Consider the following 22,567-nt stretch of genomic DNA (forward strand, 5'->3'; position numbering starts at 1 on the left):
TTGCATCAAGGCATGCGCGAGTTCTCCCTAGGCTTGCCCCGCACGCGCTCAGGGTGGTCACCTGGCCCGGGCTGGGAGGAATGTCTAATGGAGCAAGCCAGCTTGCCTGAGACGGTTCCAGCGTGTTTGAATTCCAGCTGGGAGCCCTCGAGGACTAGGGCGGCAAGTCCCGGCTTGCAGAAATGAGAAGCTAGTCCCAGGAGAGTGCGAGTCGCAGCGAGACCGGGTGCGCGCCTAGGCGCGTGCCCCGCCACGGCACAGGGGGAGGGGAAGTCGCCGCAGCCACTCAGAGGCATGGTAGTGAAGCCTCCCAACAACTTTAACTGTCAATCAGACTTAATGGGGTATTAAGAAAGAAGAAAAAAAAAAGGAGGGGGCGCCCTTTCAGTGGGTCCACGCCGCAGCTGCCCCGCGAACGAAGGAATACGGCGGTGCAGACTAGGGCGTCCTATCCACGCGTGCTCCACAAGCTGGCCCCGTCCAAGTTGGAAAGGACAAAAAGAAGGCAATAAATGCTAAAGAGGAAAGAAGGAGAGAGAGAGGGAGAGAGAGAGAGAGAGAGAGAGAGAGAGAGAGAGAGAGAGAGAGAGAGAGAGAGGAAGCCAGATCGAGCGGCAACTCCCAGCCCAGGCTGCAAGAGAAGGAGGCGGGAGCGGGAGAGAGCGGGCGCGCGCGAGGGCGAGCCGTGCACGGGAAGAAACTGACACCCGGACCCCCCACTTCTCCTGCACAGTGCTGGCAATCAGATCGCGTTTAAGCAATTTCCTGAGCCCAAGAATAGCAATGAGTCGGGAGACTTTGGCGGACTGAAATTGGGAGCTGCAATCACTCCCCAGGTTTTGTGTCTGTGGTGTTTTTTGTTTGTTTGTTTTTTGTTTTGTTTTGATTTTTCCTTTTCCTGGAGGAAAGTTGGGGGGCGCTACAATTGGGAAAGAGCTTTTTGTTTGTTTGTTTTTTAATCTTGCACTTTGAAACCGCGGACTGTGGCAGTGTGCGCTCTTGTGGTTGGTGCTTTTTTTTTTTTTTTTCTTCCCCCCCCCCCCCTTCCCTTGCCTTGACTAAACTCCTCTGTAGGTCTGTAAACATTACCTGTAAATTGCCCAGCCGAGACGGCTGTTGGGGCAAGGAAGTTCTAGAACTTCCCACCCCTGGCCTCTCCACCACCTCTCTCACCGTCCCATCTTCTGAGACGCTTTTTCCCCCTCCGGAGCAGAGTTTATATCCCCCCTACCCCCCGCCCCGCCGCCGCCTTTTCCTCGCCCAGTGCTTTGCATCTGGAAAGGGATCAGTTCAAGAAGAGTGGCCAGGTGGGACACCTCTCTTTTTCTTTATTTGGCTTATTTATTATTATTTGGGGTGTTTTCTTTCTTTTTTTTTTTAATTCCTGTTTTGCTTAGTCCGGAGAGTTTCGTCCACCGCTTCCTACCTCCTCCCCTCCACCCCGTGCCCGGCTCCGCCGCGCAGAGGATGGTGTGGAAATGGCTGGGCGCGCTGGTTGTGTTCCCTCTGCAAATGATCTATCTGGTGACCAAAGCAGCCGTGGGACTGGTGTTGCCCCCCAAGCTTCGGGACCTGTCCCGGGAGTCAGTCCTCATCACCGGCGGTGGGAGAGGCATCGGGCGCCACCTCGCTCGGGAGTTCGCAGAGCGTGGCGCCAGAAAGGTACGCGGCGTGGGGGTGGGGTGGCACTGCGACACCTGGAAGTGGGCGCCGAGGGTGAGGGGACTCAGGCTGGCGCGCGTGCGGGGCCGCGGGAGGGGGGCTCCCACCTGCTGGGGCTGCGGAAACCAGCGCCCACAAGTTGAGAGTCTCGGGCCACCCATCCCTTGCATCACCTGGAACTGCTAAGCTAGCCAGTTTCAACCTTTGTAAATTTCCCAGGCACCAGAGTCTTTTTGGCAAGTCCTGAGCTGATCGGCTCCCCTGGAATTGGTATCTGGCTGGCTATTTTCACCCCTAGACTTAGAACAGCCACCCATTCCGCCTCATGACTTCATCTCTAAGGTGTTGTGCCCCCACCCTCCCCCACTTCGCCGCCACCCCGCTGAGCACGGGGTGTGAGCGCCCCTGGGTAGAGCTAGAAGCCCTGACTGCTAGGTTGCACTTGGTATTTTGCTTGGCAACTAGCTGCCTAGTCCAAACCTGGGCGGGTGCATCTCTGCAGGGACGTGAGAGGGGGTACTTCGTTGGGGTTTGAAAAACGGGGAGTTAACTTGGATGGTCTAGCCTGGCAGAAAGACTAGGAGACCCAAGTGTTTAAAATCCGGAAAGAAGAGTGCGGGGGGGGGGGGGGGGGCGGTAACCAGCCGCAGATAAGGAGCCCTTGTCCTCACCTTCAACCTTGATCCTCTCCCCTCCTTCACAGAGGGGATCCTTCCCCAATGGATTAGGAGGTGGCACTATGCCCCCACTGTCCATTGCCTCTCGCCTTGTGGGTGGCTGCAGCTCCCCTTGCTCCAGGTTTAGGAGACATGCAGAAGAGTATTGGAGGGAGAGCCAGCTGTCACCCAACTTGCAACCGCAGACCAGGCTGACCCACCCAGTGGTGGCAAGAGCAATGGAGAGGGATTTGAGACTGGCAGGCCGTGCTGTCTCCAGCCGGCCCGCGAAGACGAAGAGCAAACTGGGGAATTAGTTTGAAATTTAAACTGTTGCTAAGGAGGGGGGTAGGAGGACCAGGCAAGCCAGCTGATCTGACACGGAGCTGCATACCTTGGGGATTAGAGTAAATATGCTCTGTGGAAAGCCAAACCTTCACGTAATTCCAGGTTACTTCTGTTTTGTTAAATACTGCCCTGAGATTTACAATTCCTTCGGTGGCTGGGACTGAACTTTGGAGTCTGAACTGTCAGCCAAAGCTGATTGCCCATTAACTCTTCACTGGCCAGGTTGTCCTAGCACAGCTGGGGCGGGGGTCGTCCAGCTGTCCAGGGCTCCTGCATCTCCTTGGGTGGTTTGGACAGCTGTTTAACCTTGCCTTTAGAAGGGGGCGTTTTTAACCCTTGGACTCACTGAATTAAGGGGAAGTAAAAGTTGTTCTCAGCAGTTTCTCTTGGGGGCGGGGTTTCCCCCGGGGAGGGGACCCTTTCCGGAAGGGATACTTGGTTATGGACAGTTGCTTATGCTTGACCCTAGCTGGCTGGGTATGCCCCAGTCTCATCTGACTTCCAGCTGGCCCTGGTCCTGCTGGCCTTTCAATGTTCTTGTGCTTGACTGGGGCAGGCTTAGGAGGAAGGCTTTGACAATCTGGAAAAACTTGACCGACTGTAAACAATCCTAAAGTGAAGGCAGGGGAAGGCGCTGGTGGGGGGGGGGGGGGGGGGAAGGCTAACAGTGCAGAGTGGATCCGACAGGTTCATACCCTGGAAGGCACAACCCCACCTGTCTTGGAAAGGACAAGCTTTTCCAGGAAACAAGCCCAGGCTGATGAGAAATAGGCCTTTAATTGGTGGCAGGGTCACCCAAAACAAAATCCAGGGGGGCCTGGGAAACTCCCAGTGCCATTCACTTGACTGGCAGGATAACCCCCTACCCCCAGGGCTCCCTAGAATTAGAACTATCAGCAAGCCTTCTCCAACTGTCCCCCAAGGGAATGTGGACTCCTGCCCTCTTGCATGAGTACATCTGGGACCAGTGCATGGACCTTGGGACAGTCCCCAGAGCCAGGAGTATTTAAGGCCCAGTGGGCTTGGCAGCAAAGGGCTGAGTGCTGTGGGGGTTGGGAGTTCGAAGTTGAGTTGGTTGGGGACAGGTATGAACTGGGTACTAGGGGTGGTCCAGGAGTATGGGAGGAAGCTAGTGTAGGCCCGCTGTGTGCACTGAGGTAGTCACCACCAGCAGTGCAGGTGGAAGTAAAGGCTGACAGTAAGAGCCTGGATCTAGGAGCGATTCGCCCAGTTGGAAAGAAATGAGACTCGGAGCCTTCTGCAAACAGAGAGCATGTCCAGGAGGGGGCGGGACAACCCAGTTTCCCATAATGACCTTGACTTAAGTAGGATTTGCAATATTTGTAGACCATGGGGAGCCTCAGCCTACAAAACTGACCCAAATAAAGGGTTTCCTTTTTAAAAAAGATTTATTTTGTTTGTGTATTTGTGTGTGCGCGCGCCCGCACGCACACACATACACCTGTACATGTACACACTTGCAGGTTCCTGTAGAAGTCAGAGAACTCTGATCCCATAGAGATGGAGAGCAGCTTGATGTGGGTGCCCAGAACTAAACTCTGGTCCTGTGCAAGAGCGCCAAATGCCCTTGAGCACTGAGCATCTCCCCAGCCCCTAACAGTTTGTCTTAAAGGAACACAGATATCAAGAATTCAGAAGTTCTTTATCAGGAAACAGCTCTCCCTCCCTACAAGACACCAAGATGAGCAGAGACAGAAGCAGTAACCCTTGGGGATTCTGGGGGGAAGTCCCTTGTTGGTTCATCCCCTGAGCAAACCTTTTTTTAATTTTCTGGGCCCCTGGAATAGCTCCCCACAGTCAAAACTCAGGCTCATCCTCAAGTCTGCAAGTTTGTTGGGGTCTTAACATGCACTATTTGTGGAAGCAGGAGAAAAATTTATGAGGGGGTTGTTTGGAAGTATTTGGGCACCCCAAATACTTTGGTCCAGTTAGAGGCAAACGTCCAGACCATGACTGAAGACTTACAAAAGCAGGACCACAGGGTCCAGTATCCCTCCTGAGGACCCAAGGTCCCATTTCAGGAAGCCAGTCTAGGAATCAGCTTGGAGTTGCATCTGCCTTACTATTCGTGCATTTACAGGACATGTGGGCTTGAAGCAGCTGGCCAGGACCTGGTCCTCAGGTCCACCTCTAAGTCCCGTTCTGCTCCTGTGCCCCTTCCTTTCTGTACCATCCTTTCCACTCCTTGTGGCTAAGCTAGAGACGCAGTTCAAAGCTTGCCTATGGCATCTGGCAAGTGGTGGCACAGTTCCTGGCTGGTAGCAGGGGTGGAGGCTAGGTGGAAATACACCAAAGATTCCTAAAGACTTGGTGTCGCAGCTAGATATTACAGCAAAGGTATGAATTAGTGTGTGGTCGCTTCCAGTGGCCTTTGTTGTGACTTAACCAAACACCAGGTAGCTTAATTGTCACTGACTGTCCCAGCCTTTGTTGCAAGTCATCAGATCTCACTGAGTGAAGAAAGGTTGGGAAGGTACACTGTGCCCCCATTTACAGGACGCTGCACACCCACTTCCAAACTCCTTCAACAGCCCCCCAGCTTGCTGCTGACCATACACTTTGAGAAAGCAGGCTCTGCTGTACTTAGGAGAAGGTGTCCTACCTAGGAAAGGGGTCTGGTTGTCACAGTTCCTATAAGTCATCCTAAAGCCATGTTGCCACCATCAGAGTCCTACATAGTTGATGGGTTCTACCTTACAACTGGGGATTTTCAGGCTAGAGAGATGTCTCAGCAGTTAAGAGCACTGATTGCTCTTCCAGAGGACCTGGGTTTGATTCCCAGCATCCACGTGGCAACTCACAACAGTCCTGTAACTCCAGTTTCAGGGGATCTGATGCCCTCCTCCGGCATCTGAGGGTACTGCTGCATGTGGTACACATACATACAGATAAAACACCCATATACATAAATCTCAAAAGGGGAGAGGGGTTTCTGTCAACACTTAATGCAGGAAAAGACAGCCCTCCCAGCATGCCCTCACTAGGACCTTGGCAGTTAGTTATAACTTTCCATTGTCCAGGTTTCTCAGGATACTGTAGGGAAGTATAACCAGATGCATTCACAACCTTCACTCTCAACTTTAATCTTAATGTACTGTGAGTCTCTGAAAGTGCATGCTGACGTCTGCTTTGGCTCCTGGCTCCTGGTGGCACTTGGAACTGTCAGCCTGGCTGTGATCATCTGTGTGACTGGTGACATGAATGACTGAAGTCACACACACACACGGTCATGGTCATAAGCATGACCATCATTATACACAACAGTCATCCCAAACAGGGCTGCAACACTGTAGGAGAGGGAAGCATTACATGTGGCTGTGGCAACACATCTATGGCATGGTAACATACAGGACCACAAGGCCTTTTTGTATTCGAGTGGCCTTGACGGTGCTCAGAGGCAGATGTTACATGTAGCTTGTGTACAAAATGAAGACACAGTTGGGACCAGAGTCCCAACTTTACTAGAAGCCAGCTTTGAACCCCTGGTTCCCAGTTTTACAACCAGAGTTTCTCTTTCTGGGCCAAATAATCTCAGCCCCACCCAACTGTCTCCCGCAGGGTCACAGAGAGGTCAGGCAAGAGCTGTTAAATCCTGGGGCCTGGTGTACAGAGGGCTCTGGAGGGGGAGTCTGCTGAGCAGGAGTCAACAGGATGTAGGCAGGATGTGGATAAACCCACTTATTCAAAGAACCATGTTGGGGTGTATTAAATACAATGGTGGGATGCTTGCCAAAGGGTCAGGCCGGCAGCCATCAAGGTTAATTTTAAGCTGGTCTTGTCCACCCAAGTTTATTATTCCAGCACTTGAGAGCTAAGGCAGTCAGATCAGGAGCTCAAGGCTAGCCTCTGCTACATACCAGAGTTCTTTTTTGTTTTGTTTTGTTGGCTTTTTTAAGACTTCCTTATTTTATATGTATGTAGATATGCCTGCGTGTATATAAGTGCAGGGACCCATGGGGACCAGAAGAGCAGCAGATCTCCCGAAGCTGAAAGTGTTTGAACTTCCCGGTGTGGGTGCTGGGAACAGAACCCCAGTCCTCTGCAAGAGCACCAAGTGCTCTTAACTGCTGAGTCATCTCTCCAGAGCCCATAGCAGGTTTAAGGCTGTCTTTGGCTACCTGAAATTATCAACTAACCCCCCAAAAAGGAATGGCCATCTGGTATAGTACCTCAAAGATGCAGGGCCCACTGTTAAAGGGTTGCTACTAGGTTTTTAGGCCCAAAGTCTGGGTCCCGGCAGCCCTAGAAAGGTCCATCCTTTCCCAATATGCCAGTTAAACAGACAAGTGCTAACAAGCCCATCTTTGGGGTACTGAAATGGGGTTGACCTTTAAAGTAAAGGACCAGGGATATATATAAGTCAGCCCTGGTCACAAAAAGGGGGGAGGGCCATAAATGTCTCTCTTTAGGTCACAGAATGAGTCCTCACTCCCTCCTGCCAAATCTGAGGTCACCGAGCTAAAGTCTCATGCTAAGAAATGACCTTTGAACCTACAGGGTGGGGAGGTCACTCTGCAGAGAGGGGAAATCTCAGGAGACTTCTGGAAAGGAGGCGACTGCAAAGGAGAAGGCAATAAAGTCCCACCTCATCCTAGATGGTGTCTTGTGGGAATCTAGTAGAATCATTGTATCTAGAGTCAACATTAGAATGAATAGTTGTTCTTCATTGTATCTAGTGTAAACATCAGAATGAATAGTTGTTTTCTAGAAGTACTTTGACCTTGAGGAAATCACTGAGGAAAACAGTGGTGGTTTTCTGTTCTCTGTAGAGTTGTTTTTCTGAAGGAGCTTTACAGCCTTGGCATGACTTTGGTCAGAAGACTATCCTGGCACACCTGGAGGTCTTGTATTATTGGGTATTCTATATACTAGCATATCCCAGGATCACTTGCCCCTGTGGGAAGAGGTGGGTGGGACAGAAAGGAATCCCAGGTGAGGATTCTGTTACCCTCCCCTACTCCACCTACTGGGGAATGTCAATGGCTCCCTTACTATTACCATAGACCTGGCTGCCACTGTATTGGTCTACTTTAGTTGCTATGGCTACTGGGCCAAGATATTTCCCACTCCAAGATGGAATCATATTATGTTCAGAGGAAAACACACCATATGAGAGGCACCCAGCCCAGGAGAGCATGATTGGCCATGCCAGCCCCAAAGCCAAGGCCTGACCCACAGGCAGGCAGGGTCACCTGCCAAGTCTCCTGAGTGTTGGTAGTAGCTCATCAGTCACAGCACCCAGCAGTGCTCCGTGTAACCAGTTCCCGACAATAGCACTCTTAGTGAGGGACCTCCAAGGAACTTGCTGTGTGACCCTAGGCAAGTGACTATATCTCTCTGGGCATTGGGTCCCTCATCTGAAAAATGAAAGTATAAAGATTCAGTCAAAAACTCATATAAACCTCTAGCTGCTTGTGACAGCTTTTCCAAAGAGTGAGTGCTCATCCATGGAACTGTGGAAGCCAGGAAGGGGACACCTTACAGTTCCAGCCTAGCACTTTGTTCATACTGGAACACAGGTGATACCAACCACAAGGGACACAACCTGCCTGGGCCTGGGCCTGGACTGTGGCCTGTGACTCCTCCAGGACAGGCAGGATTCTGCCCAGGCCACAGAAGCTATGGGCCAATGTTAGCCTTTGACCTTGATCCTGGCCCACTTAGACCACAAACCATGCTGTTGCCATGAATGATGACAATAGCCAGTTTCTTCCTGGGCAGGGACTGGTTCAGTGCAGACTCTAGTTGAAGGCTAGAGAGCCCTGACCCAACTTCCTCTTCACTAGTCACTCACTCTCAAGGCTGGACTGTGGTGAGCCCAGAGTCACGGGTTACCATGACAACTCACTATACTGTGGCTGCTGCTTGACAGGTCTATACATCAAAATCCTCTAGGAAGAAAGGGGCCTGGCGGGCCCTGGCTTTCCTTGCTGACCAGGTGTCCTTGGGTTCTGGTACAGTGACTGGTACTCGGTGGCACTTCATAAGTGACTGTTGTCTGAGTGGACATATCCTTGCTATTGAAAACCAGTGTTTACTGAGCACCTACTGCGTGCCCAGGACTTGACTAGTCGCTTCATACATGGCAAGGCCACTCTACCCGTCGTCACCTGTGTTAGTCACCTTTCTCATGGCTGTGACGGAACACCTCACAAAAGCAGCTTAAGGGAGAAAGAGTTTGTCCTGGCTCTCGGTTGATGGGTTATACAGTCCATTGTGGCAGGAAGGCATGGTGGCGGGAGTGTGCATAGCTGATCACATTTCTGCGGTCAGGAAGCAGAGAGGTGAATTCTGATGCTCAACTCAATGTCTCCTGTTTCTTCAGTCCTGTCTATTATCTTAGACCCAACCTACATTTAGGGTGGCTCTTCCTACCCCAGTTAGCCTAACCTAGATAATCCCTTGTAGCATACCCAGATAGTTGTCTACTGGGTGGTTCTCAAACTGACAGTTATTGTTAACTCTAACCCCTTCCAGCAGGGTACCTTTGTCATCCTCTCCTGGCAACCAAGACTCTAAGAACAGGCAACTTAAAGTCAGCCAGCTGTGGGCCAGGGAGATGGCTGCATTGGTAAATTGCTTGCCACACAAGCATGAGAACCTGAGTTCATAAGCCCCAGTACCTATGTAAAACACTGAATGCCGCAGAACACACCCATGCTCCCAGCACTGAGAGGCGAAGACTATGAATTAAGGAGACCCGAAATCTCCGGGGCTTGCTGCCAGCCAACCCAGCCTACCTGGCGAGCTCCAGGCCAGTGAGGGACCCTGTCTCAAAACAAATGAAGTGGAGATTGGCTGAAGAAGATAACCAACATTAAACTCTAACCTCCACGTGCAGCTGCTCAGATGCTCATACCCAGACACACACATAGACACAAAATCACAGTTCCTAAAAGACCCCAGTGTGCCTGACCCTGATAGAGCCTCTGTGGCTCTCAGTTCATCGTTGCGTGGAAGAAACCCTGCTGACAGCCTCCCGGGAAGGTGCAGAGTGTGTGTGTCTCTTAACAGCCGTCACGGTCTACCCTGGTCAGGCAATAGCAGTGCCAGCAACCCTGGTGGAGTCTGGAGGTGTCCTGACTGCACTAGAGGTCTGTGAGCATCAGACCCATGCTCACCCAGCAAGGCCTGGCTCGATCACCTCATGAGCCACCCTACCTTTAGGCAGACTTCTTTGCCATGAGGCTACACACACTGCCGTTTAGTCACCCTAAACATCCATGTCAGCCTGTCCTCCAGGTCTAGCCCAGTAGGACTTTATCAGGTCATTTGCTGATATCTATGTGTAAAAAGTATAGAAGGGACTCCTCATTGTTGAGAGGAAACCTCTCCATTCTCCAGAGTTCGTAGTTCAAAGGGACAAAGTAAACAGCCACCAAAGTGATCCAGTGGTCATCAATAGCTCTCCTGTGCAAACTTTGTAGAAGATTTAAAGCCACTGTGATAGGAAAGTAGAGGAAGGCCTTTGCTCGGTCAATGTCTGGGCCTTTCTTGTTTGTGTGAGAGGTCTGTTCTTCCTCCTGCAGCCTCAGGCACTTGAGCAGGCAGTTCTGAGTTGGCACGGGCAGGCTCCCCAATCCCTGTTCCCTTGCAGCTCCTGCGGCCTATCACCCAGGGCCTGTAGCCAGTTGCTTGTCACAGCCACACTGCAGGCCACTGTGGGGGTGGAGCCAGTGTGACCACAGAGGGCAGCTTCACCTTCATGTGGGCAGGTGGTGCTGCCAGACACCACCCACGTGGGGCCCGGTCCACCCTGGGCCCCACCTTCCACAGCCTCAGCGAGCCAAGACCTAGCAGTCTGCCCTGGTCTGTGACACCCACTTCCCTATGAACACACACCGATGGGCAGGGACCTTAGGGAGGGCAAGGCGCAGGTTCTGCGTGGGCTGGAAACTGTGCTCTCCTGGGGTTTACACCTCCTTGGCTGGCACAACTATTGTCTTGCATCGTGGGTGTGCTTCTCAAGGAACAAGTGTAATGGAGCAATCCAGATTTTGAGCTCAGGAGTCAGGAACAGCAAAGTTCGAAAGTTGGCTCTTCTGTTTTCTTACTGTGTTGCCCTGGGCAAGTTGCTAAACCGCTCTGACGCTAACTTGCCTTCTCTGCCAAATGGAATTAAGTAAGATAACCTGTATAAAGTTCAGAGCACAAGGTGAGGGATCAGAATGAGTTGGCCATGATGTTGAGGAGTGAGGCAGGCTACAGGCCATAGTCTCTAAGGCAGACACAGTTTATTTCCTTTGAACGGATGCTGATAGGTTGCCATGGGTTGCTGTGCTGTTGGTTTTGTTGGGGGCCCATGATCAGTGCTCTCTACTTGAGCTCCCATGGTCACACCCCTGTGTTCACAAACTCAGTGCCTGCACATGAGTGCCCACTGTCTCAGAAAGGGTTCCAGAAGCCAAAAGCCCAGCCTAGGTCTCAGCTGGACTGAATACAAGTGTCAGAGCTATGTTCTTTCTGGAAGCTGCTTCCTTCTTCTTCCCAGCTCCCCTAGGCTGCTGCAGTCCTTGGTTCTGACCCCTTGTTCAGGCTCTTCCTCCATTCCAGAATCCTTGAACGTAACTCTGTCTTTCACCCCTACTTGTAGCCACGTCAGGATCTTTGATCTCCCCCATTCATTTAGCAGGGATCAGAACCCAGACTCCCACACTTCATTCATGCTGACCAGGCACTCTGTCACCTCTCAGCCCCAACCCTTCCTTTGCCTGCTTTTAAATCTTATTTTCACTTTAATTATGTGTATATGAAGAGAATAGTATGTGCATGTGAGTGCAGTGCACGTGGAGGCCAGAAGAGGGCATCAGATCCCCTGGAGCTAGAGTTACAGGGGATTGGGAGCCACCATGTGGGTGCTAAGAACTGAACTAAGGTCTTTTGCTAGAGCATTTTGAGGTCTTAACCATGATACCATCTCTCCAGCCCTCCTTGCCTGGTTCTAAGGCACCCTATGATTATATGTGCTAGCTTGAATAATCCAGGACAGTCCATCTGAAAACCAAAGGGTCAGCACATTCAGTTCCCCTAGGCCCCCTTTCCCATGGAAAGTAGCCTGTTCTGAGGTGACCCGTTGGGGCCTGGTTTCCTGAGTCGCTCCCCTCTCCCTGTGCAAGGCCTTGGTACTCTCATCTATAAAATGGCCATGCTTGCCCCAGCCTCACAAAGACTTTGAGAGAGCTGCCTAATGCCTGGGCTGCCTACCAGGCCTCCTTGTCTCTCACTCTACACCTGTTCAAGAAGCCACACGCAGAGTCTCTGGGGCTAGAAGATTTCACAGTCCCAGCAGGCAACAGGACAGTGACTGCAGACTCACTGGAGAAGCGGGTGTTAATTATGTTAACATGCTTGTCTCCCTGAAGATTCTCCATAGGGGTAAACGGGAGGAAAAGACACCCAGGACTCTTTGAGGACACTGGTGGGCATTTGCCCAAGCATGGAAAGGGCCAAGTGTCTTCCTCTCCTGCCTGCATGATACCTTAGTGTGACAGCATCAGCCTAGTGGGATGGGAGCTCTGATGGGTTGTGGCCACCATCTTTGATCCTGCTGTTAATAAAATACTTCACTTCATGAGTCCTGAGCATGTCCTGAGCAGGGTCCAAGTGAGATATAAGGATGAGGTAGATGTAGCAGCTTCAGAAAGCATGTCTGAAAAAGAACAGATAGAGGATGGGCTGGCCAGAACAGAAGTATCAGGGGAAGGTGAGGAGAAGGCAAGGGCTGAACCACTGAGCTGGAGTTTGGACTTGATTGGGAGAGCATCAGGGGGCCAAAGCAGGTTTCCTACAGAAATAAATGCATGACAACAGGTTAAAGGACTGTGAAGGGAGTCTGATCTTCCCACTAGCATTCTTTGGAAGTGGAGGGTTGGGGTGCCTTCTGCAGAAGATTTCTTGTGCAAGTCTGGTCCCCAAGAAAAGCCCTCCCCTTCCTGACACACCACAGCTAAGCTCCCACCATCCTGCTCCCTGCAGGATGCGCTGACCCGGCCACTTCCTGCTGTGATGCACCACTTCCTGTGTTACATTCCCCTCGTCTACCTCCCCACACTGACAGCCCACCAGCAGACAACTGGAAGGTCAGCTCCATGGCATGTGTCCTGTGTCCTCTCAGAGAGGAAATGAGTTCCTAGCAAACAACCTTCCCACAGCCTCTTTAAGGCTTGCCTTTGGAAGTTCGTCAATAAAGTGTTTAACGAGCTAAGTCTCCCTGGGAACCACCAGCCCTGATGTGTTACTGGGCATGTTTCGTGACCTCTGAATTACACCACACTGAGGAGAGAAGGAGGAGTGGCCATAGGGGAGTTCATCTTTCTAAACTGCCGCTGGACTTCTCACCTCTGCTGTGCCAGCTGCCAGGGCCAGGGCAACCCAGCCACTTTCTGGCTGCACTCTCAATAGGCATGCTTCTAGGGTCTTGGTGCCCATCTCAAAAATGGGTCAGAGCCAGCAAGATATTCAACAGATAAAGACAATTGTTGCATAAACTTGATGATCTGAGTTCAATCCCTAGAACCCACATAAAGCTAGGAGAGAACCAGTTCTACAAAGCTGTCCTCTGACTTCCACGCATGCTGTGGTACACATGCCTCCCACCCCACCCACACACACACTATATACACATACACACAATAATAATAATTTATTTGAGAAATTAAGATGACAGGCTCAGTGGTTAAGATTGCTTGCTGCTCTTGCAGAGGACCCAGGTTCAGTCCCTAGTACGCACACAATGGCTCACAACTGTCTATAATGTCAGTTCCAGGGGACCTGATGCCCTCTTCCAGATTCTTCTGGCACCAGACATGTGCATGCTACACACACACACACACACACACACACACACACACACACACACACACAGGCAAATACTCATACACAAAAATTAAAAATAAATCTAAAAGACTATTTTATGTGTTTGTGTACTCTTGTTCTCTGGGCCATCCCCCCAGCCTGCATCTTAGATTTTGAATGGCAGATCTGTGTTTCCTGCTACCCGGGATGGGCAGAAGGCTCGAGGCTCAGCAATAGCGTTGAGTGTTGTGGATGTGTGTCTACTGTGAGAGCCAAGCTGGCTTCCTGGGTGTGACCAGCCAATCGCACTCAGTCCTCCACCTGGTTTCCCTCTCTAGGGTCGCCATGATTAAATTCTTCTCATTTTGTGGCTGGTCCTAGGGGCAATCAGCAGCTTTGTCATTGCTTGACAAAAATGGTGCCAGTCATCACTCACATGCTTACCAGGCACCCCATTACCCAAAATGCAGGGGGCATGGGAGGGGGCAGCACATCTTAACTGTTGTCATTTCACAGAGTGACCAGGTGTTGTAAAAATAATAAAGATAGACAGTGGAAGGGAAGGGAGGTAAAGACCAAGTCAATCAAAAGAGAAGACTGTGCCTCTCGCCATATCCCAGGGGTGATTGTTATCTGCGGTCATAGGACAGAGGGGTGGCTTGGTGGCCAAAGTGCTTCCTATGCAAACATATGGACCCTGAGTTCAGACACCCGTGTAAAAGCCCTCGATGTTGTGGGCTCCTGTAACCCCAGTACTGGGGAGAGGAGACAGGTGGATCCCAGGATCCTGATGGCCATCCAGCCTAGCCAGAACTGTGACATCCATGTTCAGTGACAAGACTTGGTCTCAGAAAATAAGGTAGAGAGCCACAGAACACACTCCAGTGTCAGCCTCTGCCCTGCCTCCCACTCTCCACCCCCAGGGATCTGGGGTCACTTCAAGGCACTCTGCCCTTCATAAGGCAGGATAGGTGTGAGTTCGGAGACCCAGAGAACTGCTTACCTCTAAGGGACCAAAGCCCCAGATTCTCCTTGTAAACTAGAAGCCAAGTTTGAGGACCATCAGGGACAGCAAATTCCCTGGGCTTTCTGTGGCTCCAGGCTGTCCCCAGGCAGACCCAGCATCTCTGGCTGCTCAGCAGCCTTCCTGTTCCAGAAAGCATTTTCTTGCACTTTTGACCTTCCCCAGTATAAGAAAGCCAGCTGGAAACGGTGGAGCCTAGAGACCCCAAGTGACTCATCCACATAGCAAATCCACTCCTGAGTAGATTCCTGGGGGCCCTGACCAAACAGCTTCCCACCCAAAGGGCAGCATGGCCAAGGAACTGCAGCCAGGGAGACCTCTGCATTAAGCAGACTGGCTGAAGACAGCAGGCGCCATCCCATTTGGCATATCATTATACCTGGAGAATATTACATATGTCTGCATGAACTTTTGTAAAGTCCAGAGCCACTGCAGACACTGAGAGCCATAGTAGACACTCCCAACCCACTGGACGAAGACCAGAGCAGACCTAAGGCCCTGCCCCCTGAGTCTGGAGGTCCCTTGAGGAAGGTGCAAGTCTGGGATTCCCCTGCAGTCCCTACCCACGGGAGGTTGACTGCAGATGGTGGAAGCTGCCAGTCCTGGGGATGCTCCACAGGAGGCAAGCCCTCCAGCTGGGCGGGTGCCTGTGGCTGAGGTGGGTGGGTAGCGCATAGTTCACCCAGCGGCCAGCAGACTGGCTATGTGTTGCAATGTCTGGTGGCTTTTGCAGCATCCTGTCAGTGTGTGCAGCTGGGCTGCCCTCGCTGAAGAGCGAGGACGAACATGTGGCTGGAGGAAGCCCGCATGTCTCTAACAGGCCCTGTGGCCTGAGGCTGCTTGGCACCTTGCAGCCCATATGTAGCTGTGGGTTCTGCTGCCAGTCAGCAGCACCCACGGCATCAGTGCATTTGTTTACTGCCAACTGCCAATCTGGTCATGGAGGAAGAACCTGAGGTCTGAGTGGTCAAAGGGCTGTACCCCTTTTCTACCTCTAACCCCTTGCCATCTGAGCCTGACACCCCCTTTCCCTGTCCCCCCTTCATGTATGTACTTGAGACCCCACACTAGTCCCCTTCTTACCTCTTACCTCTTTACTGTCTCCACTCAGGACCCCATCCCAACCCCCTTAATCCTTTACCACCCCACCCCTACTTGCACTCAGGATCCTAACCCCAACCCCCTCTTCACCCCATACTCTGTTCCCATATGCTCCCAGGATCCCTACACCAGCCCCCTACTCCTCACCCCTGCCCCTTCAGCCAGAACCCCCCACCTCACCTCTGTCTGCACTTTGGGCTCCAACCCCAGGCCTCTACTAACCCATTGCATCTCCTCTCCCCATCCAGCCTGGGACCCTAATCCCTCCCCTACCAACCAGTCCCTACCCACTTCAGTCCAGCCCCCCTGCATCTGCCCCTCCTTCACCACCACCTCGCCCCACCCCTACTTGCAGAAAGGCTTCCTGGAGCCTCCTGCCAGACCAGTGGTCTGCATGCTGTGCCTGGCCACTGCCTCGGTCATGTGAACCTGCTGGCCAGCCTTGTTCCATCTACATGGAGCACACAGAGCCAGGGTAGCAGTATGTCATTGTCAGGCACCAGGGACAGGGGCCACTCTGTTATTTGAAACTGTGTTTACAACCTCGATGGGTAGCTGGCCTGGCACTCCCTCCCCTCTGCTTCACCAGTGCTGTGCTTTCAGAAACTGAAGGAGCCTGAGGACTCACTTGGTCAAGCTCTTTGTCATCCCGGACCCCCAGACTTAGCAAAACCCACTTTCCCTGGTGCAAGAGGCCTGGGCTCCAGACAGCAGCTTTCTTTTTGTACCTTCTCCTCAGCCCTTTGCAAGCCTGGTGCCCCTCCTCTGACAGCCTGCAGCCAACCCTGCAAGCCTCCTAGATTCCTCTTCTCTGTCTCCCTTCCCAAGCACCCCATCACCCGAGTGTACCACACCTCCTAACTAGTCCCACCCTACCTGACTCCTAAATCCCCTTCCAGGACTCAAAACTCATCCCAACATCCAGAACAGAGGCTGACATAGTATGACCACCACCAGACCCCACGCTATCACACTCAAAATCGAGTCCAATGCCCATTGTGGCTGGCATCGTCTCTGACACACTGGTCATCACCATGCCAGCCTCATATTGAGCCCCTTCCCACTTGGGGCCTGTGCATGCATTAGCTACTCTGTTTGCCTCTTTCCTCCAGGCTCCCTCCTTCACATCCCTCAGGTCTCTACTGAAATGTTCCCTTATTCCAGCAGCCTGCCCCCTTCAGTACCACTTCATTCTATCTCCATCCTGGGAAGTTTTGTGTTTCTCTTGAGACATTTTCAACCACCCCTAATTTGCATGGTCATCTGGAGCTTTTGTTTTGTTTTGAGGGGGTTGTAGGTGTGTGTAGTATGCTTGCATGCGTGTTGGTGTGTTCGAGTGTGTGAGCATGCGCCTGTATGTACCTATCTCCCTAGGTTGAAGTTGAACGTCTTCCTGGACCTCTCTCTAGCTTATATGTTGAAGCAGGGTCTCTCACTGAACCCTGGGTTTGCTCTTTGGACTAGTCTTGCTAGCCAATTTACTCCCAAGATTTCAGTCTCTGCCTCCTATGCTGGGATAACAGAGGGGCCGCCATGAGGCTCTAGGGATCCAAAGTCTGGTCTTCTTCTTACCTGGCAAGCAGTTTAAGACACACTGGCCTTCTGTTCCTTAAGGTCCAGCCAGGGGAAGCAGGACAGAGGTCCTAGGACTTCAGCCAGGAACTGTAGCCTGGCTGACTTACCCTTTGCTGCCTGTGGTGGTAACTGATATTTATGGAAAGAAGCAAGGGCCCTTGTTCTTCTAGCTGGAGAGAACAGCTGACTCAGAACCAATATAAGAATCACACCAGGGATTGGGGACCGGGGTAGGGAGACCCCAGTCAGGTCTCACTTGGTTTTGAGCAAAGCTGAACACTGCCTCTTAGCAGGTAGCAGTTTCAGGGTCTCAAGAGAGATCCATTGTGGAGAGATAGGAGCATCTGTCTAGAAGAGAAGACGAGAGATGGGGAATACGGAAGGGATGGGGGTGGAGCAAGTGTCAGTCAATTGGTACTGACTCCCTGAAGGCCTCTTGGCTATACACCGGAGCAGTCATGAGGATATAGAATGCCCTTGAAGGACAGAGCACAGCAAAGCCACATTAAGGTAGGCAGGAGGGTTCTGCATGATTGCTCAAGTAGAAGCTAATATGTCCTGAGACAGTTGGCAAATAGCAAATATGGCCATTGCTGAATTTTACTGAATGAGCTATGGAATGCAGTGACAAAGGCCTGCTTAGGTTCTAGAAGGATCTCTGGCTTTTGTGTTACATCTGACTTGAAGCAGCGGCAAACCCGGAGAGGATCATTTGGGACCATGGCCACAGTCTGCTTGAGAGGCGAGGGAAGCTTGGCCCAGAGTGGCTGGATTCAGAGCATGGATGACAGGAACACTGATGAACTGGGTGGAGAGTTAGAGAAAAGAACCTGTATGGGACCATGAGGCTTCTTTGGGGAGGAGAGAGGAGACACCTACAAACAGCAGTGTGATGGAGTAGTCTGGTGACTGAGCCCACAGGCTCCGTGACGTTCTGGCCTCAATGCCACGCAATGTCTGGGGCATATGTGTTGATTGGGGATAACAGGACCCACCTATGACAGTCATAGGAATTGACCACAAGCTAAATATCTTATAACTACAGATCTTAGCCTGGTGTGGTGGCACACGCTGAGGCAGGTGGATTGTCAAGTTTAAGGCCAGCCTGAGCTACAGAGTGAGACCTTGTCTCAAGGGAAAAATAAATAAAACAGGCAAAAATATACAGATTTATTCCGTCATAGTTCTGGGCCCCACTCCCCAACAAATTCCTCTGTTCATCCCTTTCATCTCTAATAAGGACTTAGGACCCACACTAATCCATAATAGTCTCTCCTTGGGGGCTTTGGCTGGGCTGTATCTGCAAATAAGGCCACAGTTGCCAGCATTGGCTGTCAGGACTTGGACATGACTCCATGAGGTCACATATCCTCCCAGCTATCCAGCTCCTGGGCTGTTGTGAGGATTTAATCTAAGGCCCCTAAGATAGGGACATGCACAAAACAACAGCCCAAGTAGCAGTGACAGTGGCCGCCCTCCCACTCATGTGAGGGCGCAGATGGCCCTGGCAGGTGCCGTCCTTCCTCCTACCTGTTCTTTCTATGCTCCCACCAATAGGAGCACATGACCTGCTGGCCCTTTTGGTCCAGCCTGCAGGGCCTGGCCATTTCACAGCAGGTGAGGCTTGTCACTCTTGCCCACACAGTGACCATCTGGCCAGCAGGAGTCACACAAATATAGGTCTGTGCTGCCTCTCCTTCCCTGGGAGGCCATCCAGACAGGCACGTGGGTGCTGTAATACCCGGACGTGTTGCTTAGTGATAGCTGTGCAGTGAACAGGCACACAGGATCCCTTTGTTCCCAAAGGCAGTCAGTGGTCAAGGCACAGGTTTGAGAATCAGGTAGCACATGGGTAAACTGTGTGCTCCTTCTCCTCTGTGCCTCAGTTCCCTCATGTGGCAATGTCTGTGGACCCTTCCCTAGGGTTGTCAGCACTATAGGACACGTGTTAGGGCTTCTGGTCTCCGGGTTAGTGGCACCTGGCCTGGAGGAAGTCACTGCCCAGCTCCAGGTTGCAGTCAGGGATTTGTAGGTGACCTAAGGTTGGCCATGGGATTCTTCTAATGAACCTGAGACCATTAGTATTGTCAAGTAAATACTAATATTACTGTCACTAACATAGCAATAGAAACAAATACCCCTTCTCATAAAAGATCCTACCACCTAGGAGATGGCTCTGTCAGCAGAGTTCTAACTGTATTCCCATAAGGATCTGAGTCCAGATCCCTGGCACCCATGTAAAAAGCTGGGCCCTGCACCACAAGTCTGTAATCCTCGTCCTGGGGAGAGAGAGACAATATGATGTGGGGGGTTTGCTGACCGGGTAGTCTTGCTGAATGCAGAGCTGCAGGTTCTGTGGACTGGGGCATGTCGCCTTGGGGAATGACTTGCGGGGAGGTGGGTGGGAGCTCAGCTGTTACATGAGCATCACTTTGATTTGGTCATTTGGAAAGAAGGGGGACCTCTTGTCTGTAAACAAGGCGACAGGACAGCGCTGGTAATAGAGGAGAAATGGGGGAACCCCCTGGGGCTTGTTGCTAGGAAAAGGGCCTCCTAACAGCCAGATGGAGGCTGGAGCTTCAAGCCTGTTACTGTTTGAACCAGACTTTGTAGAGACAACAGTTCTAGAAGCTGAATTAAAGTGATACCACTGAGGATACCTGGGGCAAGCAGAGAGACAGCCCCAGACATGTCTTCCAAGTCTTCTCCCTCTTTTTTTTTGTTTTTTGTTTTTTGTTTTTTTGAGACAAGGTCTCTCTGTGTTGTTTTGGTGCCTGTCCTGGGTCTCGCTCTGTAGACCAGGCTGGCCTTGAACTCACAGAGATCTGCCAGGCTCTGCCTTCCGAGTGTTGGGAATAAAGGCCTATGCCACCGCCGCCTGGCCTTCTCCCTCTTTTCTTATTTGTTTTTGCTTTTGTTTTTCTGAGACAGGGTCTCTGTGTAGCCCCAGTTGTCCTGGAACTCACTTGGTAGCCCAGGTTGGCCTCAAAATCACAGAGATCTGCCTGCCTCTGCCTCCCAAGTGCTGGGATTACAGGTGTGCACCACCACGCCCCGGGCTGCCTTCTCCCTCTTATTGTGCCCAGAGGCTCCTCCCTGGAACTCCCAGAGTCCAGCTTAAAAATCTAGCCTCCTAGGAAAATCTGCCCACCAAGCTCCTGCAGCTAACCCTGCAGACAGGCAGTCTGGACCCTGCCTGTCTCCTCTCTGCCCGCCTGGCCTGTGCCTATAGCTGAAGGACATCTTTCAAGTCAGGGGAAAGGTGAGACAGAAGCCACTGAAGTTCTGACCCAGGCAAGGCTGTGTCTGGGGGAAGCAAAAGAGAGTGCCCCAGGTGGGGGCTTTGGGACACCACCATCCTCAACGCCTCCAGTTTTGTAGGCCTGGCGAATCTCTAAAAACAGGGCTCTGTGGCTACTGTGTTGTTGATAGTAATCCCAGCTGGTCCAAAATCAGCTTCCCTAGTGCTCCTACTCCCCTTCCAAGCAGGCACTCAAACTTCAACTCATGGAGGTCCCTAGGGTCCCTAAGTTGACAATGACACATCGGAGGGACTTAACCTAGACTGGCTCCAGGGCCAGGTTTCACTGTATGCAAGTGATGGGTTTTCCCTCTTTAGAAATGCCTTAGGGTTGAGCTAGGGATGTTGCTCAGTTGATTGAGTGCTTGCCTAGCATGCATGAAGCCCTGAGTTTGATTCCCCAGCACTGCATAAAACCAGCATGCTGATGCATGCCTGTAATCCTAGCACAAGGGTAGTAGAAACAGGAGGATGACAAGTTCAAGGTCATCCTCAGCTCTGTATTGGCTATGAGGCCTGGATGGGCAACATGAAAAAAAAAAAAAAAAAAAAAAGTAGTCAGCCAGATGTGGTGATACACACCTGTAATCTCAGAATTTGGGAGGTAGAGCCAGGAAGATCAGAAGTTCAAGGTTATCCTCAGCCACCTAGAAGTTCAAGGACAACCTTAGCTATATGAGACCCAATCTAAAAAGAAAATACACAGGAATATAAAAGGTGTATTTGAGACAAGCAGCCCATGAACTCATGATCCTTCTGCCTCAGCCTCCCATGGCTCATATTACAGATATGGACCACCATACCTGACATCTTTAGTTCTGAGAGCGTGCTCTGTTCCCAAGCTACCTGGAAGGCTGAGGTAGAAGAGTCACATACATGTTCAAGGCCTGCCTGGGCTACAGAGCCAGCTCAAGGCCAGCCTGGCCAACATTTGACCCTGTCTCAAAATAAAATGTTTTTAAAAAGAGGTGGAGCTTAGAGGATTGTAGCTCACTGGTAGAACCAAGCATGTCTAGAGTTCAATCCCTGATACCACAAAAATAAATGAATAGAAAGGACATGTTTCAGATACCACATGCATTCCCCCAGATTTGCACCTGTCTCCTTCTCTTCAGGACCGCCCTAGCTCTGACTGTATGATAGACTGAAACTCCCATGCTCACCCTCACCCAGCCATTAGCTTGGTTCTTAATAAGCACCCTCCTATCCCCTGTCTGCTGTGCGGGAGTGGAGGCAAACCACACCCCTTCCAAACATCCCTCACCCAGTCTGCTGCTCTGCCCACCATGCTTGGAGTCTCTGATAGACATTTTCCTTCTGTCTGCAAGGCCAACATTACCAGTCTGACTCTAAGCCGCCGGGCCCATAGGTCCTGAACTCTCTGAATTCCCTCATCAAAGACCTGCCCAAGGAGTTGGAACTCAGACCAACACTCCTACCACACACACTCAGACTCTAGCATATCTCCCAAGATAGAGAAGCAAGGCTGAGTGGGAAGGGATACCAGTGTCCTAAGATTGGCAGACTTTTCTAGATGGACCAGTGCCATGTGACTGGGTCAGATGAACCTGGCCGGAACTGGATTCACGAGATGAGTAAGAGTCCCTAAGGGACTCTGAGCCGAAGCAAAGGACTTCCAAATGGTCCACATGTTTCTCTGTCTGCCAGTGGAAACACAAAACAAGGGCTAGCCTTAGCAGGGAGGAGCAGGGGTTCTGAGTCATATAACTGTGAAGATAGGAGAGGTGTGACCCTGAGCAAGTCACTTTATCTGTCCGAGACTCATCGATCGTGAGGAGTAGCATACCCACCCACAAGGTGTGAGGATGAAAGAGGGCATAGCTGAGTACTTGGCACAGGGCCTGGCCCTGTTAATATTAGCCGTTGGCCAGTGTTGTAGAAAGAGTGGAAGGAACAGCCAGAGAGGCTTTGGACCTGAGGTGACATTCAGGCTCTGCTCTGTAGGATGACGAGGAGTTTGCCAGAACCTTACTATTTTAAAGAAAAATAATGGAGAGAAAGGCAACAACTAGCCACTTTGTTGTGAGCAAAGAAGGCCCTGGAGAGGCCTTGATGGGGCTGAGG

General features: G+C 51.5%; 1 protein-coding gene across 3 annotated transcripts in view; it reads left to right on the top strand.

Moving 5' to 3' along the window:
• The first annotated feature begins 563 nt into the window (after positions 1-563).
• The window catches only part of Dhrs3 (dehydrogenase/reductase 3), a 35,168-nt gene continuing 13,164 nt past the window's right edge, over positions 564-22,567 (top strand). The window contains exons 1-2 of one of the 3 annotated variants that reach the window (XM_036179612.1): positions 564-1,004; positions 1,398-1,662. In XM_036179612.1, the coding sequence (XP_036035505.1) occupies positions 1,468-1,662 (195 nt within the window). In that variant the 5' untranslated portion in view covers positions 564-1,004; positions 1,398-1,467. The other 2 variants (XM_036179613.1, XM_036179611.1) reach the window with 2 other exon arrangements.

This window comes from Onychomys torridus, chromosome 2 (assembly GCF_903995425.1).
Source record: "Onychomys torridus chromosome 2, mOncTor1.1, whole genome shotgun sequence".
Taxonomy (NCBI): domain Eukaryota; kingdom Metazoa; phylum Chordata; class Mammalia; order Rodentia; family Cricetidae; genus Onychomys; species Onychomys torridus.